Genomic DNA, 21,850 nt, shown 5'->3' on the forward strand with positions numbered 1-21,850 from the left:
CAACCAAGACTCCTAGATCCTTTTCACATGTACTGCTCTCAAGCCAGGTGTCCCCCATCTTGTATTTGTGCCTCTCATTTTTTTTGCCCAAGTGCAATACTTTACATTTCTCCCTGTTAAAATTCATCTTGTTTGTTTTGGCCCAGTTCTCTAATCTGTCAAGGTCCTTTTGAAGTGTGATCCTGTCCTCTGGGGTGTTAGCCACCCCTCCCAGTTTGGTGTCATCTGCAAATTTGATCAGGATGCCCTTGAGTCCATCATCCAAGCCGTTGATAAAGATGTTGAATAAGACCGGGCCCAAGACAGAACCCTGTGGCACACCACTTGTCACTCTTCTCCAGGATGAAGAGGAACCATTGATGAGCACCCTTTGGGTTTGTCATTCATGTTTTTTTACCAGGAGCTTGGTTTTATCTTGGTTAATCTTAAGACCTGCTATTTCTCCAAAAACTTTTATCTCTCCTAATGCTTTCAGAATTGACACTATTGGTTCTTCTACAGAAATCACCGCCTCATCTGCAAATGCTTTTGATTTGTATTGTCTCTGTCTCACCCGGGACTCTCTTATATCTGGTGCTATTTAATATTGACATCAGTGGTGTGTGGTCAATGGACTAAGGGGACTAGGCTAGTTCCCTAAATGTTCCCCTGGTGTCTCCTTGGAAAGAGGCCGGATGACGCCAACATCCTGTTAGAGCCCTGGCACTGTCAGGGACCATTCTGAGGAGGGCTGCACCAAGGAAGAATGGTGGGAGCCACCCCTCACACTGATCCTGAATCTTCTCAGGAGCAGGAGGACAGTATAGATTTGGAACAGTGGTTTGCAGAGGGGCATAGTTCAGAAGGCAGAAGCTGGGATACACTGGATGGAGAACAGCTAGCAGAAGAAACACCAGAAGAGAGAGAGAGTTAACAGATTCACAGTCTCTAGATAGCATCCACCCGCCTCCCCCTAACTCCCTTTGTGCTGCAAAAGGGGCAGAGACTCAGAGTGACCAACTCATAGCTAAGAGTGGCAAGCTCGGAGCCACTAGCTTGGTGTTAATTGTAAATAAAGGTACCATAAAACTGCCAGAGACTGATTCATTCTTACCGGAGCTTGCTTGCCTGCCTGAGATCATTACAATTACATAAGGAAACAGAATCACATACCGTCCAACATTTCGGGAGGGCAAAGCAGGACATTCCATCCTATCAAGCCTGCCTGATCTCCACAGTTTATCAGAATAGACACAAATTATAAAACTCCACACATAGCTCAGCAGATGAGCAGAGGGCTGGGTTTTCCCTAAATTTCTGTGGGAGAAGATTACACAAGAATATAACACAACCTCCCACCCCACCCATTTCCTCCATCCTTCTGACTTATTTAGTGTTGGCGTTACAATCTACATTAAATGTATACCTGCACCACAACTGCATGAATTAGTTTGGGCCACATCCGTTTGTGGTGACAAAAATGTGATATGTTTGTCTTTAATGATTGAGGTGTTCTTTGTACACATGTACACCTATGAAAATTTCTTGTCTTTTTCCATGTTCCTGGTGAATGCCATGTAATTGGGGAGAAGTCCCTATTTTACTAATGTCCACTATTGGAACATGCACTGCAGAAGCAGCTGGATTTCAGAAAAATTAAAAATTCCCCACTGATTTTTGCTTCCCTGTGGCTGCTGAAAACAGGGGGGGGGGGGGACCTCTCCTTGAGCATGGCAAAAGGGAGGCAGTCCAGAAGGGCTCTAAATGTGGAAACTGCTACCTCTTCATGTTAGCTATGCTTCTCTTACAGATTATCACCAAGAAAAAGAGCGAGGAGAGTTGCCCAGCCCTCAGCTATGCCACACTCAGCTAGCTATCAGTAGAGAAAGCTGAAAACCCAGATGCTCCCGAGCCAGATTCAAGTTGTACTTTGCACAGAAACCATGTGTCTGAGTGATCATGAGCAAGGACAGTGAAGGCAAACAGAAGACTGCTGTGGACACAGAATACCCGAGTGATTGCACCGATGGATCATGACTTTGATGCACAAATAAGACATGGGTGGAGAGCTCAGGTGGGGGGGCAATTCCATAAGTTCACCTGGTGAAGCAGACAGATGAGATTCCCTTCCGCTTGATAATAATAATATTTTTTATTTATACCCTGCCGTCCCCAGCCAAGGCCGGCCTCAGGGCAGCTAACAAGCAATAATAAAAACAAGTTGAATGAATACAGCTTAAAAACAAGATTAAAATACAACAATTAAAATATTGAAACATTAAAATATTAAAATGCAGCTTCATCACAGGAGGAGATAGGAAAAGGAAAAAGAAAGAGGAGGAGGGAATCAAACTGGCTCCAAGCCAAAGGCCAGGTGGAACAACTCTGTCTTACAGGCCCTGCGGAAAGAAATCAGATCCTGCAGGGCCCTGGTCTCATGAGGCAGAGTGTTCCACCAGGCTGGAGCCAGTGTTGAAAAGGCCCTGGCTCTGATTGAAGCTAATCTAACTTCCTTAGGGCCCGGGACCACTAGGGTGTTGCTATTTATGGACCTTGAGGCTCTCCGTGGGGCATACCGGGAGAGGCAGTCCCGTAGATACGAGGGTCCTAGGCCGTGAAGGGCTTTAAAGGTCAAAACCAGCACCTTAAATCTGACCCTGTACTCCACCGGGAGCCAGTGCAGCTGGAAAAGCACTGGGTGAATATGCTCCCATGGCAGAGACCCCGTGAGGAGCCTCGCTGCTGCATTCTGCACCTGCTGGAGTTTCTGGGACAGCTTCAAGGGCAGCCCCGCGTAGAGCGAATTACAGTAGTCAAGCCTGGAGGTGACCGTCGCATGGATCACTGTGACCAGGTCGGGGCGGGAAAGGTAAGATAATGTTATCTTGCTCCTGCCGCGGGAAGAAAGCTAGTACTTAAGGTAGCAGCTATATGACAGGGGGGAAGGATGGTTCCCTCAGGTCTCTGCCCAGGAGATCACCAACCACAGCGTTGTGGAGTTCAGTGTGCCATGCATGGAACAGCTGTACATAGAAACCAAAGCATTTGTCCATTGGAGTGCTCTGGATACAAAGCCATTGATGAGCCCAGAGAAGGCATATCTGTGTGCTTGTTGCCTCTTTGAGTTTCTCCTGGTTCAAAAGAGTTCTCCTGGCATCAGATATGGCTCACAGGAGAGCCACCATGCCAAGAGATGGTAACCTTTCAGCAGCACTGTCTGGTGGATGTCCTTTGTCTAAATATCCAAAGACTGTACTGGCCAGTGTTTTTGTTAAGTTTCTAGAAAACTGATGTAGAGCTGTATAGTTAGATCCAACTGTACACATGCTTTTGGGAGCTAGTGGGGACCCCTTTCATGTTCACTCTTTTTCTAAATTGTTGTATTCTATCTTGTTGCATTTCTTCTATTCCAGTGCATTTGTTCCTGGATTGATGGCTAGTGCTGTATTCAGCTCTGACATCTTTGTGAAAGAAACATGTAGTGCAATGCTCACACTGGATCTGTTACACTTCAGAATCTGTCGGTTTTAAACATATTACTGTAGCCAAGTGACTTAATAAAAGCTGCACGGTGTTGTTATCACTGTGTTTGCAGGAGGGGTTTGTGCTTCAGCGTAAGGATTAAACTCTAAAGTTAACCAACTCTAAAAGCAGTTGGAGTTGTATGAGCAGCAATTGGGCTTTGGCAAGAGCAACTCACAGGGCAGGATTGGCTCCATTATTCCAGCCACACAGCACTCATCTTTCCTGACAAACCCATACTTCCCGTCTGAAGAATAGCTGTGATATTATAGAATTAAGGATGGTCTGGAATGTGTGACCTGACTATTAAAGTGATTAGTTTTTCCCCTCTCACCTGAGATCTGTGTGGGATGGCAAGGGATGCTATGTTTCACAAGGCATGAAGTACTTCCATGCCAAAGTCACCTGCGTCGGCTACAAGGAAATTCCCTTCTTCAGTGCTTCTTCGCTTAAGGAGAATGGCATTCTGTGAAACTCTGTGGATGCTGACATTATATGTGGCCATTTTAATCCATTCTTTGCTGCTTGCATGGGGAGTTTATTACCATCTCACCAGGACCCACATTCCTCCAGGAATCGCCCATGGTGCAAAATTACAAATTATAAGTATGGCTTCGGGATATCTCTTTGGACTGGTAAGTTTGTGTATGATCATTTTCTCTTACTGAGCAACTTGTATGGGATACAGACTGCCTGTGTCTGTCAAGGGAAGAGGGAGCATCTTTGAGTTCCAATTTGTGTCTTGTGAATTACTCTGCCCATCTCTAATATCTCCACCCCCCAACCACATTGTGACAATGCCTTCCACACTTCAAGCAAATGAGGGGTTTTGGGGGTTTTTTCTTGCATGCAGCCTGAGTAGTGGTTTTTCTTTTCAGAGCACTTACTCGAATTCCGTCCAGCTGTCATATTTACAGTGTTACAGGTCTCTCCCTCTGCAAATGCAGTAATAAAGAGTTCACTTGTGATATATCAATGGTTCAGTGCTCAGACGTTGTTCCAGTAATCCGACGTTTTGTCCCTAAATAGCTTAGTCATTGAGTTTTGTAGAAACTAATATACAAGAGAAGACAGTATGTAAATGGCTTAAAGCAGGGTTATATCTGTCCCCATCGGGAGCAGGGCCATCTTTAGCATATGTGCTGCTGGGGTGCAAAGATTCGCTCAACGCCCCCAAATTAACTTTCATTATGCTTATGTCAGACACCACGCTTATGCCTTATCTCTTGTTTATGAAAGAAGGGAGAAAAAAGAAACAAACTTTTTTATTTGCTCATTTATTTACAATACACTTATGCTTAAGTACACAACACCACCACATTTAACATAAGTATTGTTTAGGCACCTACTTAGGAGAAACATCAGTCGTGTCAAAGGTGCCGCTGCCGCATAGCAGCTCAATGCAATACATACCATAATATTTTGATGTAAGAGTTAATTTTGCGTGCACAGCGCCATTGTGAATGACAAGCGTTGCCTTTGAGTCTGACAAGCGCCACCGTTGTAAATGACAAGCGGCGCCGCTGGTGCGGCTCGTCTTTGGTAAACGAGCGCACAAAATCGAAAGTCCTTTAGTGAAACAGTAGGTATACATTTCGGTAATACCTAGGTATATATGTATTTTGTTTCTCTAGCTTGATCAAAATTATTTATAATTTCACAACAGGTAGATAGTTAAGAGCTTAGGCGGCTTCAGCGGCAGGCACCTGGCGCCCCCCAGAATTCAGCGCCTGGGTGCCCCGCACCCCTTGCACCCCCGGGTAAATACGGCTGTGATCAGGAGGAGCATAAAAAGAGGACTGTATCCTACTGTGGTGTTAGAACATTCCTACCTAAAGGGGGAAACCCACCTCTCTTTCCATTGCATTTTGATTCTGAATCCTGTGCTCCATCCTGCTGCTCATCCTGCCCACCCCAACTTTTAAAAAAAGCGCACAGGTCTGGTTTCTCTCCATTTCTCCCCACCCCCTCTTAATATTAAATGTTAATCCTTGTGAAAATGCACGAGCATTTTAGTACATACTTCTTCAGGGGTGCCAACTTGAATAAAATATTGGGATGTGACATATTTGAAAGCCCATCAACCTGGTGGGGGGGGGGGTGTTTCGGCCCCCTCTAATATCTTAGGGTAGGGACCTTGGTCCCTAGGATTTGGCTCCTAAGCATCTAATATCCCTCCTATTATTTCTGCTCGGTTGTGACTAATAAACGTATTTGCAAGCAATGGACTTTAATGTGATGTATTTTCATATGTCATTAGGTAAGACGTTTAGGTAGGGTTGTTGTTGTTGTTGTTGTTGTTGTTGTTGTTAAAAGGCAAATAAATTTAATTTCCCCCATCCCTATTTATCACTACAGGTGACAAAAAGTGGGTGAAGCCAGAAGAGATTCGGGAAATGAGAGTGATCCCAACTGTTAGGGTCAGGGCTGGCAAGGGGGAAAGATGTGATTGATTTGTGCCATTTTAAGTCGGGATGCGGGTGGCGCTGTGGGTTAAACCACAGAGCCTAGGACTTGCCAATCAGAAGGTCGGCAGTTCGAATCCCCGCGACGGAGTGAGCTCCCATTGCTCGGTCCCTGCTCCTGCCAACCCAGCAGTTCGAAAGCACCTCAAAGTTCAAGTAGATAAATAGGTACCACTCCGGTGGGAAGGTAAACAGTGTTTCCTTGCGCTGTTCTGGTTCGCCAGAAGCGGCTTAGTCATGCTGGCCACATGAGCCGGAAGCTGTACGCCGGCTCCCTCGGCCAATAAAGTGAGATGAGCGCCACAACCCCAGAGTCGGCCATGACTGGACCTAACTGTCAGGGGTCCCTTTACCTTTACCTAAGGTGGACGTTGGCATTTCTCTGCCTCTCAGTTATGGTTCTCTCCATGGCGGGAGGTTGGGCTTTGGGCTTTTCACTGTGAATGCAAAAAGATCCGAAGCGGATCATAAATGCTAAATGTTTTGGTCCAAATAGGGGCTGCTCCTGGAAAAACTTGGCATTTGCCACAGGTATATGATCTGGAGGATCTTAGATGTTTGGATATCACCAAAACACTACCAAGGGCTGGTAATAAAGGACCTGGTTTTCGATGGGGTGCCAGTCAGGGTGCACTGGCCCCAAACATCACCTGCTGAGAACAGGAGAGGAGTGATGTATTTTCATGGAGGTATTGCTCTCTTCGGAACAATGCGTAAGTTCTTTGAAAGCATCTTAAAACTATATTGTTCTAGGATAATTTGGGAGTCCTGAAATGTTTGCCATGGAGGGTGGTGGGAGTGGTTTGTACTGCCCCTGTATGCAGCTCAAGTTAAATTCACATGGCAGGATGGGATTCTATTACAAGAAAATGAGACAGAGAAATCCATTCACACTGGTGACCAATTCTGTATTCTCACCAGCCTTAATGGTCAATGAAAAATCCTTAAAATGCCAAAGAGCATGTTTCTGCTTTGTACGCCAAATGATTTGAAAAGAGGTTCCAGAAATGGTCAGAAATAACTAAGCAGAAATGTGGACTGAGCCTTGGGCCTGTTTATATTTATGTTTATATTATTTATATTTTTATATATATTTATTTGGTTCAATCCAACTAAGTTTCTCCCAGAGTAGGTTCATTAGGTTTCAGGGGTTTGTTTTGCGCTTCTTCTTTTTTTACAATCCAGTGGCCTATAAATTTTATTAAATAAAATTTTATTCAATAAATAAGTAAAATAAGATAAATAGACCCAAATTAGTCATATCTGTTAATTTTAATGGATTTACTTTTTTTTTTTTTTTTTTTTTTTTAGAGCAGGAGCCTTCTATCTATATTGGTACCCTGTAGTCTGTCCCAAAGTCTGATTCTGGATACTGTATCAAAGGCTGCTTTTAGGTCAACGAAGGCAGCGTATATTGAGGCCTGGGTGAGATTGGAAACGGGGATGATGAGAGTGGAGGGAGTTCAGTGGGAAAAACCATAAATTGTATCCTTAAATTCTTCAGAGCACAAGGGGGCTTCTTTGTCCCGGCAGCTCTAAAATTATACAAATCCAATACTTTGGCACAACTCCTTTATGGTTCCTTTTTGGGTCTGCCTTCCTCTGCTTTCTCCCCCCTTGAGAGAGTTCAATCTAGACTTCTTAGAGCTCTCCTACAAGTCCCCAGATGTGTCTCAAACGCATGGGTTAGATTGGAAACGGGGATGATGAGAGTGGAGGCTAGCATCTGCCTAACATAAATCTACAAATGGCTGACATTGAATCTGCTCCCCCGATAGCCCCATTGATCCTCTGTGACCAATTCCAGTCAGGCTGGCAGACTGCAGTCCTGAACACCCTCCAGAAACTGGGTTTTGCCCCTCAAGCCCTTCTAAGTCTGGGCTTGGGCCAGGCAAAAGCCACGGTCAGGCAAAGAATATTAGATACCGAGAGACAACAGGACTGCGCAAGGTGCCCCGACTATAAAATTGGAGAGATCGAGAGCTATATAGCCGCACTGGCAGCATATCTCTTCTTTCTCGTATCTAGAGATGCAAGAAGGGCCTTTACACTCACCAGAAGCTCGGCTCTTCCCTCGCCGGTCCTGGATGGAGCCTTTAGAAAAGTCCCCTATGCTCAGAGACTTTGCACCTGTCCATTGGGAGAGATAGGAAGCCCAGAACACTTGTTCTTAAATGTCCCTTTTATGAAGAGGCACATAGTACGTTCATTGATCCCCTACTGATGAGGCTCGCCGACCTCCCGCAAAAGCAAAAATTTGACCTTTTGCTGTTAGGCAAAGATCAGAAGATGACCTGGATGGTTGCCAGATTCTGCATACAAATCTGTAGGCGCAGACCATTGCCCAACTCAAAATAGTCCAGCATGAAAATCCCCAAACTCGGTTCCATGGGTGACTGTGAGTCAACTCCCTGAGATAGTTTATTGTTGTACATTGTTTCTAAATTTATTGTTGTACATTGTTTTAATTGTCTGTTTTAACCATATTTGCACATCAGTTTCTAATGTTGTGAGTGTCCTCTATTTCAGAGGCTTCTACTCTGCAGCCTCTTATAGTTGTTTTAACTGCAAGTCTTTTAGTTCTTACACTTTTACAGTTGTTTTAACTGTATGTTTTTATTTGTTTTTAGTTCTTATCTGTTTTAATTATCAGTTTTTATCCGCCCATTATCCGTGTTTAATCTTGTATTTTATTCAGGTGTTTTTATCCTATGCTTGTTTCTTTGTCCTTGTCTGCTCCAACATTTATCAGTTAAAAAAATCCTAACTGCTATTTTATTTATATGTTGTTTTTGTTTTTTTATCCTGGTCTGTGACTGTAATAAAGTTTATTCATTCATTCAATGGATTTACTTTGAGGAGGGCTAACGCTAGCTGTAACTCAAAATGATTTCAATATGAATGACCAGGAAATTTTGTTATGGACGCTCCCTGCCCCCTATAGCTGTTGACTGTGTGTGTGTGTGTGTGTGTGTGTTTTCACCCCCCAGGAGCCTTTGAAAGATCATGCTGCTATATTGCCCACCAAAGTGAGTCAGTGGTTGTGAATGTCAAGTAAGTGCTTACATTCTCTTTGTAAAAAAGGGGTGTGTGAGAGTCCCCTCAGCTTCTAATCCTTCCTAAGACCTGAGCCTGGAGGAAGCCTGCTAAAATTTACATAGCGATTTGGCCAACCTCTCAAATGGACATTCCGTTTTGCATTTGGATATTTTTTATGTTCTAGGCCCCAATCATAGGATGAGTTCTGCTGGATCAGGTCAGTGAATGGCCCATTTAATCCAACATCCTGTTCGCAACCAGTTGCCCATGGGAAGCCAGCAAGCAGAAACCAAGTGAACAGCCCTCTCCCCAGTTGTGATTCTCAGAAAGTCATATTCAGGTGCATATTGCATCATCTGTAGCTTTTATTCAAGCACAGCCACTTTCAGGGAATGATCTGAAACCTCTGAACCTCTCCTACCCCTAGTGTGGACCGATGGGCTAGTTCATGGGTAGGCAAACTAAGGCACGGGGGCCGGATCCAGCACAATCATCTTCTCAATCCGGCCTGCAGATGGTCCGGGAATCAGCATGTTTTTACATGAGTAGAATGTGTGCTTTAATTTAAAATGCATCTCTGGATTATTTGTGGGGCATAGGAATTCATTCAGTTTTTCCCTTTCAAAATATAGTCCGGCCCCACACAAGGTCTGAGGGATAGTGGACCGGCCCCCCCCCCCGATGAAAAAATTTGCTGACCCCTGGCCTCTAGTTTCATTTTCTCTCAGTTTCTTCCTTTTGCTTAAGTCTTAAATTCAGTTCTCCACATAAGCTTGCCTTTATAAAAGAGTCCTCATAAAAACTGTTTGAATTCTTGTTTGAATTCACCCTTATTTTTGTATGTTATTTTCAAGAATATACATATGCATTTTTATGCCCACTTTACCCCAGTAAAGCATTTAGTTCTATACATTCCTCGGCTGGAAAACTGTGTATGTTTCAAAGGATGATTGTGTTTCTGTTTGTGCACTGTGTACAGAAACTTCAAATTAGGTGTGCTTATCTGCAGAGGTGAACAGAACTGGAATTTCTTCCCCAATGCTATCCAAGGTGGAGCATGAAAAGAAAGAGAGGAGCAAAATTCCTATAAAATCTTATAGAATCTCAGTCCACAACTATCATTTCTCTTTCTCCTCAGTGTCATATAGATATTTTTGTTTCATTTTAATCTAAGCAGAAACAGACATCAAAATGGCATAGCACAGTTTGCAAGAATACCTCAGAGTATACATAGGTAATCCTTAACCCTTCTTGGGATGCGGGTGGTGCTGTGGTCTAAACCACTAAGCCTAGGGCTTGCCGATTGGAAGGTCAGCAGTTCGAATCCCCACGACGGGGTGAGCTCCTGTTGCTCGGTCCCTGCTCCTGCCAACCTAGCAGTTTGAAAGCACGTCAAAGCGCAAGTAGATAAATAGGTACCACTCCAGGGGCAAGGTAAACGGTGTTTCCGTGTGCTGCTCTGGTTTCACCAGAAGGGGCCTAGTCATGCTAGCCACATGACATGGAAAAACTGTCTGCAGACAAATGTCTCTCCCTTGGCCAGTAAAGTGAGATGAGCATCGCAACCCCAGAGTCCTTCGCAACTGGACTTAACTGTCAGGAGTCCTTTATCTTTACCCCTTAACCCTATTGTTGTTTTCATGTTTCAGCTTTACCTTATTTTTTTGGAGTTCTAGGGTTTGCCATATGTCTGGAATTTCTCAGACGTATCCAAAATATTGCAATCGGCAGCAATGTCAGGGTGGAAATTGACAAAATGTCCAGGAAAATCAGCAACTTTTCTTTCCAGATTTCCACTGTTTTACTCTTAGTTGGAGATGAGCTGTGGCGTTTATTTAGCTCCACAGTATACTAGTATAATCTGAGGGTGCTTTATTTTGATGAGAGAATTAAAAACAGTGGCCCTAAACTGGGAGATTAAAACAAAACCCAGATAGCTTGAAAATTCAAAGCAATATACCAGGGTTGGAAACCTCAGGGATGCGGGCTGAATGGAGCACTCTGTCCCTCAGAACTCACCCCAGATTACCACCTCCATAGTCCCTGTTTTGTGCACACACACACACACACGCTTCATCTGCCTGGCTGGAATGTGCATATTTTGCAAAGTTGGAGGAATGTGTGGTGTTCATAGGAAGTAGCTGTGATGGTTCAAAGGGTTGCTCGTGCGTAAGCCCACACCAGGCTGGGTTGCCTAAGTGAACCTTTTCTGTCCGGACAGCCACTCACCCGTGGCTGTCTCAATCGCTGGCAGAATCCGTCAGTGGGCGTTTCTTAAACTTCTTCCAGCATAGAAGTTCTTTCACGCCCAGTCGCCTCCTACTTTCCCTGCGCGGAAGCCTTCTGCGCAAGGAAGGCGTAGGCAGCGGAGGACCCTTCCTCCCCCCACTGGTCCCAGGCAAGGAGTCATGTGACTCCCTCTCAGAATACCCCATCTGCCCCCCTTCTCCACTGGAGCTGAGCTGATTCCCTTCCCCAGAAGATGGGCTGCCTCTCCCAATCCCGTGACGCTCTCTGGGATCCCTGTGGAGCTCTCTCTCTCCCTCCGGCACTGATGGCAGTTCCCTGACAGTAGCCTACGAGTACAAAGATAAACTTTGCATTTTATGTCTGCTTAGGCTCTGGTTCCACCCATCATGTAGTCCCCAGAAGGTTGCACAGACAGGAATTTGCCCCATGGGGTAAAAAAAGACCCCCCCACACACACCTTCAATATGCCATGAAGAAACATGCTCATTTTCTATGCAATGTACACTGTTGAATTTATAAAATCTCTCTCTTTCATGTAAGTTTCCGGTTAGCTCCTGAGCATCTGTATCCAACTCCGGTACTGGACTGCCGTACTGTTGCAATCCACTTTTTGAAGCATGCAAAGGAATACGGAGTGGACCCCAACCGAATTGCCATTGGAGGGGACAGTGGCGGGGGCACGATTGCTGCAGCTGTCTGTCAACAACTAGTGGCAAGGAAGGATCTCCCAAGAGTGCGAGCTCAGTTCCTGGTCTACCCTTTCCTCCAAGCAGTGGACTTCAATTTGCCTTCCTATCAGCAAAACCGTTCCATTCCTCTGTTGTTCAGGAAACGAGCTGTCAAACACGGTTTCAAGTATCTCACAGGGAAGATGATCAATGTAGACAGAATCATAAAGGGCGCCCATGTCTCTGCAGATATATGGCTGAAGCACCGGAAATGGATTAGTGCTGACAACATCCCAGAAGAGTTTAAGGGCAGGGGCTATGTCCCAGCAGTACCTCCTCCATTTTCTGAAAAGCTTCATGAACTCTGCAAACGAGGTTTTGAGACAATGTTTTCCCCCCTCTTAGCGGAGGATAACATCATCTGCCAGCTCCCTGAGACTTTCATTTTAACCTTTGAGTATGATCTTATCCGGGACGACGGACTGTTATACAAGAAACGTCTAGAGGACAATGGTGTGCCGGTGACATGGCATCATCTTCAGGATGGTTTCCATGGAATAACTGTATCTTTTGGCCTGGGGCCATTTGAATTTCCAGCTGCAAGGAAATGTTTGCAGCATGTAGCAGATTTCTTAAAAGGTATATAGAAATAAATGGCCCGTTTTGTCCTGCGCTGGTAGTCTTCCCCTTCTGTGCAGGCATATTCTTTTTCATGCCCTGCTCTCCCAATCATAACATTAAAAAAACTGAAAGTCAGATCAAATGTTTGGCACAGTCTAATTTATTAAAGTCAATGTGCTGGACATAAGAAAAGCCTTCAGATTCAGGCCAATGGCCACACCTAGTCTAGCATACTGTTCTCAAAAATGACCAGGTAGATGCTGTCAAGAGTCCAGGTTCCCAGCTTGATAACACAGTAAGTGTAGGTAATTAAAAAGGAGGATTTATTGTAAATACAAACAGATAACTCCGGATGGCTCTAGCCAAGCCACCGGCATTATCACTCAAGATGACCCTTCTGAAGATTCCTTCTGGTGTCGACAGAAGATATTGAACTTTCGACCTTTACGTCTCTTATTTTGCTTCCTGTCTAGCAGCCCCCCAATTTGCCTCTGCCTTGGACTTTTTTGTCAGCTACGGCCTCTTCCTATTCCGAAAAATTGTCTGTGTGGCTGTTCAAGCCTTTTTGAGCTTCCTGAGACCTTTGGCTGTTTTCCAGCCCGCTCTCAGTTGTTCCCTTGGCAACTGGACGTCCAAGGTTAGAGGGAGTTGATGCTGGCAGCTGTGTGCTCTGCTCAGCCGGCGTTGACTCCAAACTTCTCTGTTCCTGACGGTATTCAGCAGCCGGATGCAAAGTTACACTGGGAGCTGGCTCATTCCTGACAGATGCCTCTTGGGACACCCACAAGCAGTGCCTGAGAAAGGTCATTGCAGCTGACATTTGGAAGCATGCTGCCTTTAACTGTAGAGGAAGAACTTAGCCTTCTCTTTCATGAATTTGTCTAATCCTCTTTTAAGTACATCCATGTTCCTGACCATCACTACCCCTTGCAGAAGCCAGCTTCACAAGTTAACTGCATACTTCCTTCTCAAACCAGTAAGCAACAAATGCTTAGGAATGCTATCTGGCCACGAGGGTCTTTGCGAACTGGTTTGATGACAACTTAAGCTATGCCTGCTTTATTTTAATCAATAATGCTCTTTCCTTTCTACTTTCTTTTGTCTGTCCTGAATCTCCCAACACAGAGCGTCATAGGATGCCCCTGATAGTGTTAGTGAGAGAGAAGAGGAAAACTTCTTCCTCTTTGTCTTCCTCTGCTGTTGGACCCATTGATGGCCCCTGGTGGGCCATCTAGTGGGATGTAGGCATTTAAGTTCATTCATATATATATATAAAATTTACAATTTAGAATACTCATTTAAACATCCTTAAAATATCAATGACTCCCCCTTCTTCTCTTTCCAAGGTTCATTTTGCATATCAGAAATCTCTGCATTTTTTACATAAACTAAACCATTCAGTATTCCATAATTACATCCATCAAAACTTATTTACACTGTTGAATTCATCTTAATGCTGGCAACGTTTCTAAGTGTACACAACCCTCCCATATATTCAATAAACATGTTCCAATCTTCTCTAAACAGATGTTCTTATTGTTCTTTTATTCTATATGTTAAGTTTGAAAGCTGCACAATATTCCGTCAGCTTAAGTTGCCTCGCTCGTTTTCCATTTTTGGGCTAACAAAACACGGGCTGCAGTAGTGGCCAGCCAGCTAGCTAAGTTTTAAGCAGAGTAGACTCCTTGAAATTAATGGGCCTGAGTTACCCATATCCATTTTTGTCAGTGGGTCTTCCCTGGCTGTGATATAACATTGGATATAGCCTAATGGGGATGCAGGTGGCGCTGTGGGTAAAACCTCAGCGCCTAGGGCTTGCCGATCGCATGGTCGGCAGTTTGAATCCCCGTGGCGGGGTGAGCTCCCATCTTTCAGTCCCAGCTCCTGCCCACCTAGCAGTTCGAAAGCACCCCTAAGTGCAAGTAGATAAATAGGTACCGCTTTATAGCGGGAAGGTAAATGGCGTTTCTGTGTGCTGCACTGGTGCTGGCTCGCCAGAGCAGCTTCATCACGCTGGCCACGTGACCCAGAAGTGTCTCCGGACAGCGCTGGCCCCCGGACTCTTAAGTGAGATGGGCGCACAACCCTAGAGTCGGACACGACTGGCCCGTACGGGCAGGGGTACCTTTACCTTTACTTATAGCCTAATGAATATAGACATACCTTTGATCCCAAACACCTTGCGAGTTGAATGTTTTGGCTTCTGAACGCCGCAAACCCAGAAGTGAGTGTCCCGGTTTGTGAACGTTCTTTGGAACCCGAATGTCCGACGCGGCTTCTGTGGCTTCCGATTGGCTGCAAGAGCTTCCTTGGTTTCCAAATGTTTTGGAAGTCGAACAGACTTCTGGAACAGATTCCGTTCGACTTCCAAGGTATGGCTGTATTGAACACATTGTCAGATTCTCTCTCTCTCTTCTTCTGAAATCCAGAAACTGTCAAAACAAAATTCCAACCACATCTGCAAGAGGTGAAACATTTAGCAATAAGAAGGAGCACTTGCGCAGAATGATTCCACGTGTGACATAAGTAAGACCTGTTGAGTAAACTGAACTCATTTCATTTCACCCACCATGGGGAGGCTTATAACCAAACCCAAGTTAGTATTTCAACTCTCTCCATATCAGGTCAACAAGCGAGGGAATGTTTGATCCCATTCTCCTGTGATCCACTACAGGTCAAACTTTCAAGGACCTTGAAATCACCTTGAAATGCAGTCCAGTTCATCATTGACAAATAGTGGGGAAGGAAGGGTGCAAAGTATACCATTGCAATGCTGTGGTTTGACTAACTTGGCCTTATCCCAGACAGTGGTGGAGGAACCCTCTCTGGCACCTGGGGTGGGACGCCAAGGGGCGGGGCAAACCGCCCAGCGGCACACATGTGACATCTGTATGGACTGTGCATGTGCAGCATCCCGTAGGGACTGCCCTCGGCCGCCCTACAGCTGGGGGGAGGCAGCGGGCCATCATGTCACCCCCCGAGTGGTACCCGGGGCAGATCGCCCCCACCGCCCCCCTTCATATGCCCCTGATCCCAGAACAACTTAAATCCTGTTCGTTGGAACCAATAATGGTTAGCCAGGGACAGAATTTCGAACCTGCTGCACACAAACTCTAAGACTGAGCTCTTAGGACCCTTGCTTCACCTAGCCTCTGGCTCTTCTGGTTACAGCAGATTACTGACTGGGGTTCCATTTAGATCTCATAAAACATGAGATATAAAAACCGGTCCCAAGGGCCTTTGAAATAAAGTCTGAGTAAAATTGGTGAAGCAGCAAAAGTTTACAGTGGTGCCCCACAAGACGAATGCCTCGCAAGACGAAAAACTCGCTAGACGAAAGAGTTTTCCGTTTTTTGAGTCGTTCCGCAAGACGAATTTCCCTATGGGCTTGCTTCGCAAGACGAAACGTCTTGCGATTTCTTGCGAGTTTGTTTCCTTTTTCTTAAAGCCGCTAAGCCGTTAATAGCCGCTAAGCCGCTAATAGCCGCTAAGCCGCTAATAGCCATGCTTCGCAAGACGAAAAAACTGTAAGACGAAGAGACTCGCGGAACAGATTAATTTCGTCTTGAGAGGCACCACTGTATTGATTACAAAAACATAGCTGCAAGAATGGGTGTCCAAAGGAGGCACATCTCAGGTCAGTACCTGTTAATTGTTAATTAACAATCACGGAGCGCCTTAAGGTTAGTGCTTAAAGCCCTAAACGACTCAGGAACCCTATACCGTAAAGTCTGTTTCCTTCCCTACAGACCCTGTCAGGTGCTAAGGTTGCCAGAGGCAGCTCCCTTGGTTGTTCCACAACCCTTTGATGAGCATCTCTTAGCGTACGTTATGGTGTAGGAAAGGAAACATCTGAGTGGGCGATGAAGCACAGAAGAAAAGCTCTCCAGTGGTCTCCTCCAAAAGAAACCCCATAACTGAAGTACTGCCATCCCTGGAATCTGCCCCCATTCAGGGAATGGTGAGTGGAAAACAAAATAGGTAGCCAAGTTCAAAGCCAGTTAGTTTAAAACGATTAACTGGAAAAACCAGGAATAAGTAAGGTTTACTTGTATTGTTTTAGTAATAGTAAAAACTCTAGTTGGTGAGTGATTCTTGCCTCCCTGCTTTTATTCTGGGTTGTTTAACTAATTATGGTATCTTGTTGTTATAATTATTGTATTTTCAGCCAGTTTTAAACTGCTGGTCTATGACCATAATAAGCTGATTGATTGAGGAATAAGTAAGGTTTAATGCAGTTCTATTCTGCAGTTTTGATTGACACCAAAAGAAGACTGAACATAGAAAGGAGATCTACAAAGTAGATCAAGATATACTGTATTAGATTTCTGGGTGATCTGCAGGATAGTGGCATGGGCTTCTGGGCAAGTAAAACTGCAAGTTAAATAAGAGCAATAATTTATCCCATCCTTTACTTGAAAAACATGTGTATTGCTTGTGCTGCAAGCGTCTTATTTATTTTATATATTTTCTCTAACAAATACAAAGAAAAAAAAAAAAGCTGAACCAACCTGTGCAAGAAGGGGAAGACATTTCAGGCAAAGGGAGGGAGAGGAAAATTGAATATGGAATAGGAATACAGATAGCCATTTTAAAATATTGTGTATTTCAAATAATGAAATCTAAAATATAAATAAACTTTCAAACACATTGTGGTGTATGATACTTTCTGTTTTCTTTATCTCCAGTTCAGTTGTTAGTTTAAGTTCACAGACCTCAATAATTACAGATCAATGAAATCACTGGAAGAAATCAAGTTTACTTACAACAGATGAATGATTGTGTTTGGGAGATGTTAACAACAATTATTATTTTTTAAATAGACAGTTCAAAAGACTCTGGGACAACAATCCAAATTTATAATTCTAGGGAATTTAAGATACCTGTGCAAATATTCCAATATTTTTATCAGCAGTAACTGATGGTAGGGATTTTTTTTCCTGTTTATTGAAAAGGAGAATGCTTTGTCTTGCAAGAGAAACTGTGGGTTTTAAGTTTTGCTTATTCATTTATCTACTTCATTGGGATATTTATGTTTGTTAATTGGTGTTACTTCTATACAGATGTGCAGTTCGATAGGTTTGCTAAACCTTTTCATTGTAAGGGTGTGAGAACTAGATCTAATGTGCTTGATTAACAGCCCCATCTGCCTAACCTACCCTGCAGGGTTTCTATGAGGCTAAGCCATTGGAAAGCTGTGCAATCGCATTCCCTTTCATTGCAACTTATGCTTCTTCTGCCTCTTGTAAGGTGAGTGGGAGGTAGACCTTTAGCTTATCTGACAAGAGCAAGAAGGAAAGCACTAATTACCTGTTACAAATGAACACACCTTACATTACCAAATCCTCATCTCATAAAATTGCAACCAGCATTGCTCCTGTGCCGTGTAAACCCATTCAAGTTAAACAAAACAACTAACTTGGATCTGTTCATTTCAGGCCCACTGAATTGAATGCAACTTATATTCACAGGTCATGCCAAAAACATTACTCTTCCTCTGGATTCATGACGTGTTGGATATGTCCCATCTTTACCTCATTGTTTTGTTAAGATGGTGTAACGGCCTTACCTCTTGGCAACACCTTCTTAATAGGCTTATATTTCAATCCAGATAGTCCAGGCTATCTTCCTCACTGTTGCATTAGAAAACCAGTTTGGGAGGCTGGGGAGTCCAATCACATACCAATGTATTTTGACTCCTTCCACCTGCAGCAAATCATTCCTATGATTTCTACAGACTTGCTAATGTCTTGGGTTGTGTTGGAGGAACAAGATTCCACTTCCCTCCCCTCATTGCCCCAAATGAGGTCAATATAGAAGTTTTTATGCAACCCTTTCACATATAGAGGTGTGGCAGAGTTGATAAGAAACTAGCATCCATACCCTCACCCTTAGTCCCGCTTCCTTATATATCACAATTTTAGGTTCAATATCTACTACTCTTTCCAAAGTGGGACTCCATTGCCTGCAAGACTGTTATGAAAACAATGTGTCACTTACAGGCTCACAACTCTTGGAACACTTGGAAGATTCAGGAATGGATTGGTTCGTACCCACCAATTTATCAGCATCTTAAAAGAACCTCTTGTGCACAGTATAACTACTGTAGCCCTGAAACCTTCAGAATATCTAGAAGTAGAAGCACCCAGAAAGGCAAGGTCTCTGTGATATATTCCCTGCTGATACAATCCAATTCTTTCCACTTGTTACTTTGAAATCAGTGTAGGCAAACTTTAAGATTCAGAATGGTTTATGACAGGCATCCCCAACCTTTGGACCTGCAGATGTTTTGGACTACAATTCCCACAATCCCAGACCACTTGTCCTGTTAGCTAGGGATCATGGGAGTTGTAGGCCAAAACATCTGGAGGGCTGCAGATTGGGGATGCCTGGTTTAAGATCTTTCTTTTTAAAAATGGTTTTCATTTATGTACATTTCAATAGTAATTTAACAATAGGGTCGGTGGAAGAGGACTGGAAAAAATTTAAAATATATCTTCAAAAGCATTGTAATATTAAAGACTGTTAGAAAGACTGTTAGAAAGATGTTGGAAAAAGAAAATTAGGCAGTTTTGGTAGATATGAGATAAAGGATTAAGTAAAAATGAGCTGATGAAATTGATGAAACAAAGGATGTTTAATTATAATATTTTAAATTAAAATACGTAAATGAAAATAAGGTTGGAAGGATTTGCTGAAAAAAACGATCTGAACTAGAATACAAAATTGGGAGGTGAGAGGAGGTCAAGGAAATAAGTAAAGGGAAAAAGTTATGTAAAGGTTTAATTTGCTTTTGTTCTATTTTAATTCAACGCTTTTTTATATCTTTTGTTCTGTTTTTTTTATCCTATTTTATTGTCCTTTTTTTCTTTTTACTTTTTGCTCTGTTATGGCTATGGTTAAATTTATCTTTGTATTTTGTACTGTTTTTTTTCCCTCCTTTTTTTGTAACTTTAAACTTGGAATAAATATCATTTTAAAAAAAATAGTAATTTAACAATAATTCAGACATTTAAAATCTCGACTTCCTTCCTCCTCTTTCTGCGGTTCATTTTTTTAATCACCATTCCCTGCATATTCTAAGTTATATTAAATCATTATTTTATTCATCTATTGCGTGGACAGGCAGAGTCCCCCCAACATGAGGCGACCCCTGAGCAGAATAATGACTCAAGACAACATGCTATGGGATTAAAATTGGCCACAACTTTATTAAGTTTCAGATGTAGGGAGACCTTGGCTCAGGCATTGGGCGTTTATACTTCCCAGTCCCCAGCCAGGGATCTGGGAGACTTCAGGGTTATCCAGAATGTGTGGGGATTGGGCTTGCTCTGGAGAACATATGTTCAAGCAGAGAGAGCCCCCGCCCCCATTTCACTGCCTTTGGAGGGGAGAGCAATGACAAACTCTCGGCATATGGCCAATGCCTCCCCCTCAAGACCCCTTTAACGGGGAACCCTGGTATCACCACCGCAAGGGGGGTGTGGGTCACAACTTCATGCCCCCCCCCCATTTAGGAAGATAGACTAAAGGATTCCACCCAAGGCCTGAAACTACCAAAGTTGTGACGTTTTGCTACGGGGAAGGCAAAACCTGCCAAGGCAGGAAAATTCCTTTCCAGCCCTTCAAAAGTGACCCTGATGTAGCAGCGCCTGCGTACCTGTGGAGAAGAGGTTAACCTGCAAAAGAAGACTTAACTGAGGGAGGGGAGGGTGGGAGAAGCTGTGGAGCCAACTTTCGCTTCGCAGGTAAGATTCACCTTCTATTGTGTGGGCAGGACGGTCCCTCCTCTTACCTGGCCAATCCCCTGGCAATGCCTCCCCAGGTGGGATTGGGCGATTGGCTGAGGTAGGAGGAGACCTCCAGGTATCCAGCCTGGGGAGTATGAAACCAGCCTAAACTACCAGGAGTCACACTGGGATCCAGGGGGCTGCGTGCGACCACACAAAAGGAGCCCCCATTTTATGTGGGAGCAGTCATTTTCATATATCTATACAGTGGTACCTCTGGATACGCACACTTCTGGTTGCGTATCCTTCAGGATGCGAACGCGGCAAACCCAGAAGTATTTTTCTGGGTTTCACCATGCGCGCATGTGCAGAAGTGCTCTACAGTGCTCTGCCGCACTGCGCGCATACGCAGAAACAGCACCTCCGGTTGTGAATTTCTTGGGATCCGACCGGAGCTCCAGAACGTATCCTGTGCGCAACTGGAAGTACCACTGTATTTTTTTCAAACTGCAGCTTATCACAGTAGTCCTGCCAATGTTTTTTTCTGTTTTCAATTTGTTTGCAAATATTCAATATACCATTTCCATTCCTTTATAAAAAGTTTACTATCCTGATTTCATATTCTTACGGTAAGTTTTTCCATTCCTGCATAGTCCATAGGTTTTGTATACATTCTTCTTTTGTCGGGGTTCCATCATCTTTCCATTTTGGGGGCAAATAACATTCTCACAGATTTTCCAAGCAGAAGCTAGAAATGAAAGGCAGCACAACTTAGGTTCCAAAGATGACAAAAGTTTCAAATTTATTTGCATAGAAACACAAAGATGGCCAAGGACAATGTTTCCCCCCAAAAGCTTGATCTCCGCTTTTGGTCAGTACATCGTGCTCAGAATGGTGTAAATCCCTAAGTAGGCCATTTGAAATAGGCCTGGTGTCTTGCGCTAGCAGCAGTGGTAGATTTGGGACTCTCAAATTTCAGCGGCACCATGTGCAATGCTAAAATTCGGCGCCCCCTGCCTCTTGCACTCCCAGTGCAGCTGAACCAGTTTTGCTGCCCTATAACCACCTCTGCCAGCAGATTCTCCCTACACTGCCCTTCTAAGACCCTACATGTGTGGAAGGATGCACAAGGGCCAGGATAGACTTGGAAGGGACCTTGAGGAACATCTAGTTCAACCGCTGCAATGCTGGAATATGCACTTGTCTCAGAGAGCCAGTGTGGTGTAGTGGTTAAGAGCGGTAGTCTCGTAATCTGGGGAACCGGGTTCGCGTCTCCGCTCCTCCACATGCAGCTGCTGGGTGACCTTGGGCCAGTCACACTTCTTTGAAGTCTCTCAGCCCCACTCACCTCACAGAGTGTTTGTTGTGGGGGAGGAAGGGAAAGGAGAATGTTAGCCGCTTTGAGACTCCTGAAGGGGAGTGAAAGGCGGGATATCAAATCCAAACTCTTCTTCTTCTTCTTCTTCATATGGGGATTGAACCTGCAACCTTGACATTGGGGCAACCCAGGAGATGGCCTGCCAGCAGGATCCACACACCCCACTCTTCCACAAGGAAAAGAGGAAAAAATTCATCA

General features: G+C 44.1%; 1 protein-coding gene across 2 annotated transcripts; it reads left to right on the plus strand.

Annotated features, from left to right (window-relative positions):
* The first annotated feature begins 3,844 nt into the window (after positions 1 to 3,844).
* On the plus strand, positions 3,845 to 12,595 carry LOC308482735 (arylacetamide deacetylase-like 4). Of its 2 annotated transcripts, XM_081016199.1 has the most exons (4): positions 3,846 to 4,136; positions 6,463 to 6,679; positions 8,957 to 9,020; positions 11,796 to 12,595. In XM_081016199.1, exons 1-4 carry the CDS (start codon positions 3,894 to 3,896, stop codon positions 12,568 to 12,570), a joined length of 1,299 nt encoding a protein of 432 aa, XP_080872325.1. In that variant the 5' UTR covers positions 3,846 to 3,893; the 3' UTR covers positions 12,571 to 12,595. The 2 variants fall into 2 exon arrangements, with proteins under 2 accessions (XP_080872326.1, XP_080872325.1); XM_081016200.1 differs by lacking the exon at positions 6,463 to 6,679 and having other exon boundaries at positions 3,845 to 4,136.
* Positions 12,596 to 21,850: the final 9,255 nt, after the last annotated feature.

The sequence above is a fragment of the Podarcis pityusensis genome (assembly GCF_964106645.2).
Source record: "Podarcis pityusensis genome assembly, chromosome: 8".
Classification (NCBI taxonomy): domain Eukaryota; kingdom Metazoa; phylum Chordata; class Lepidosauria; order Squamata; family Lacertidae; genus Podarcis; species Podarcis pityusensis.

What these genes read in the sequence shown, in the direction of transcription:
- LOC308482735 (XM_081016199.1), top strand. Translation starts at nt 3,894, where the DNA reads ATGCCAAAGTCACCTGCGTCGGCTACAAGGAAATTCCCTTCTTCAGTG. An exon ending in TGCTCTCTTCGGAACAATGC is followed by an intron (nt 6,680 to 8,956) that starts GTAAGTTCTTTG and finishes TTCACCCCCCAG; the next exon opens with GAGCCTTTGAAAGATCATGC. An exon ending in TCAGTGGTTGTGAATGTCAA is followed by an intron (nt 9,021 to 11,795) that starts GTAAGTGCTTAC and finishes CTTTCATGTAAG; the next exon opens with TTTCCGGTTAGCTCCTGAGC.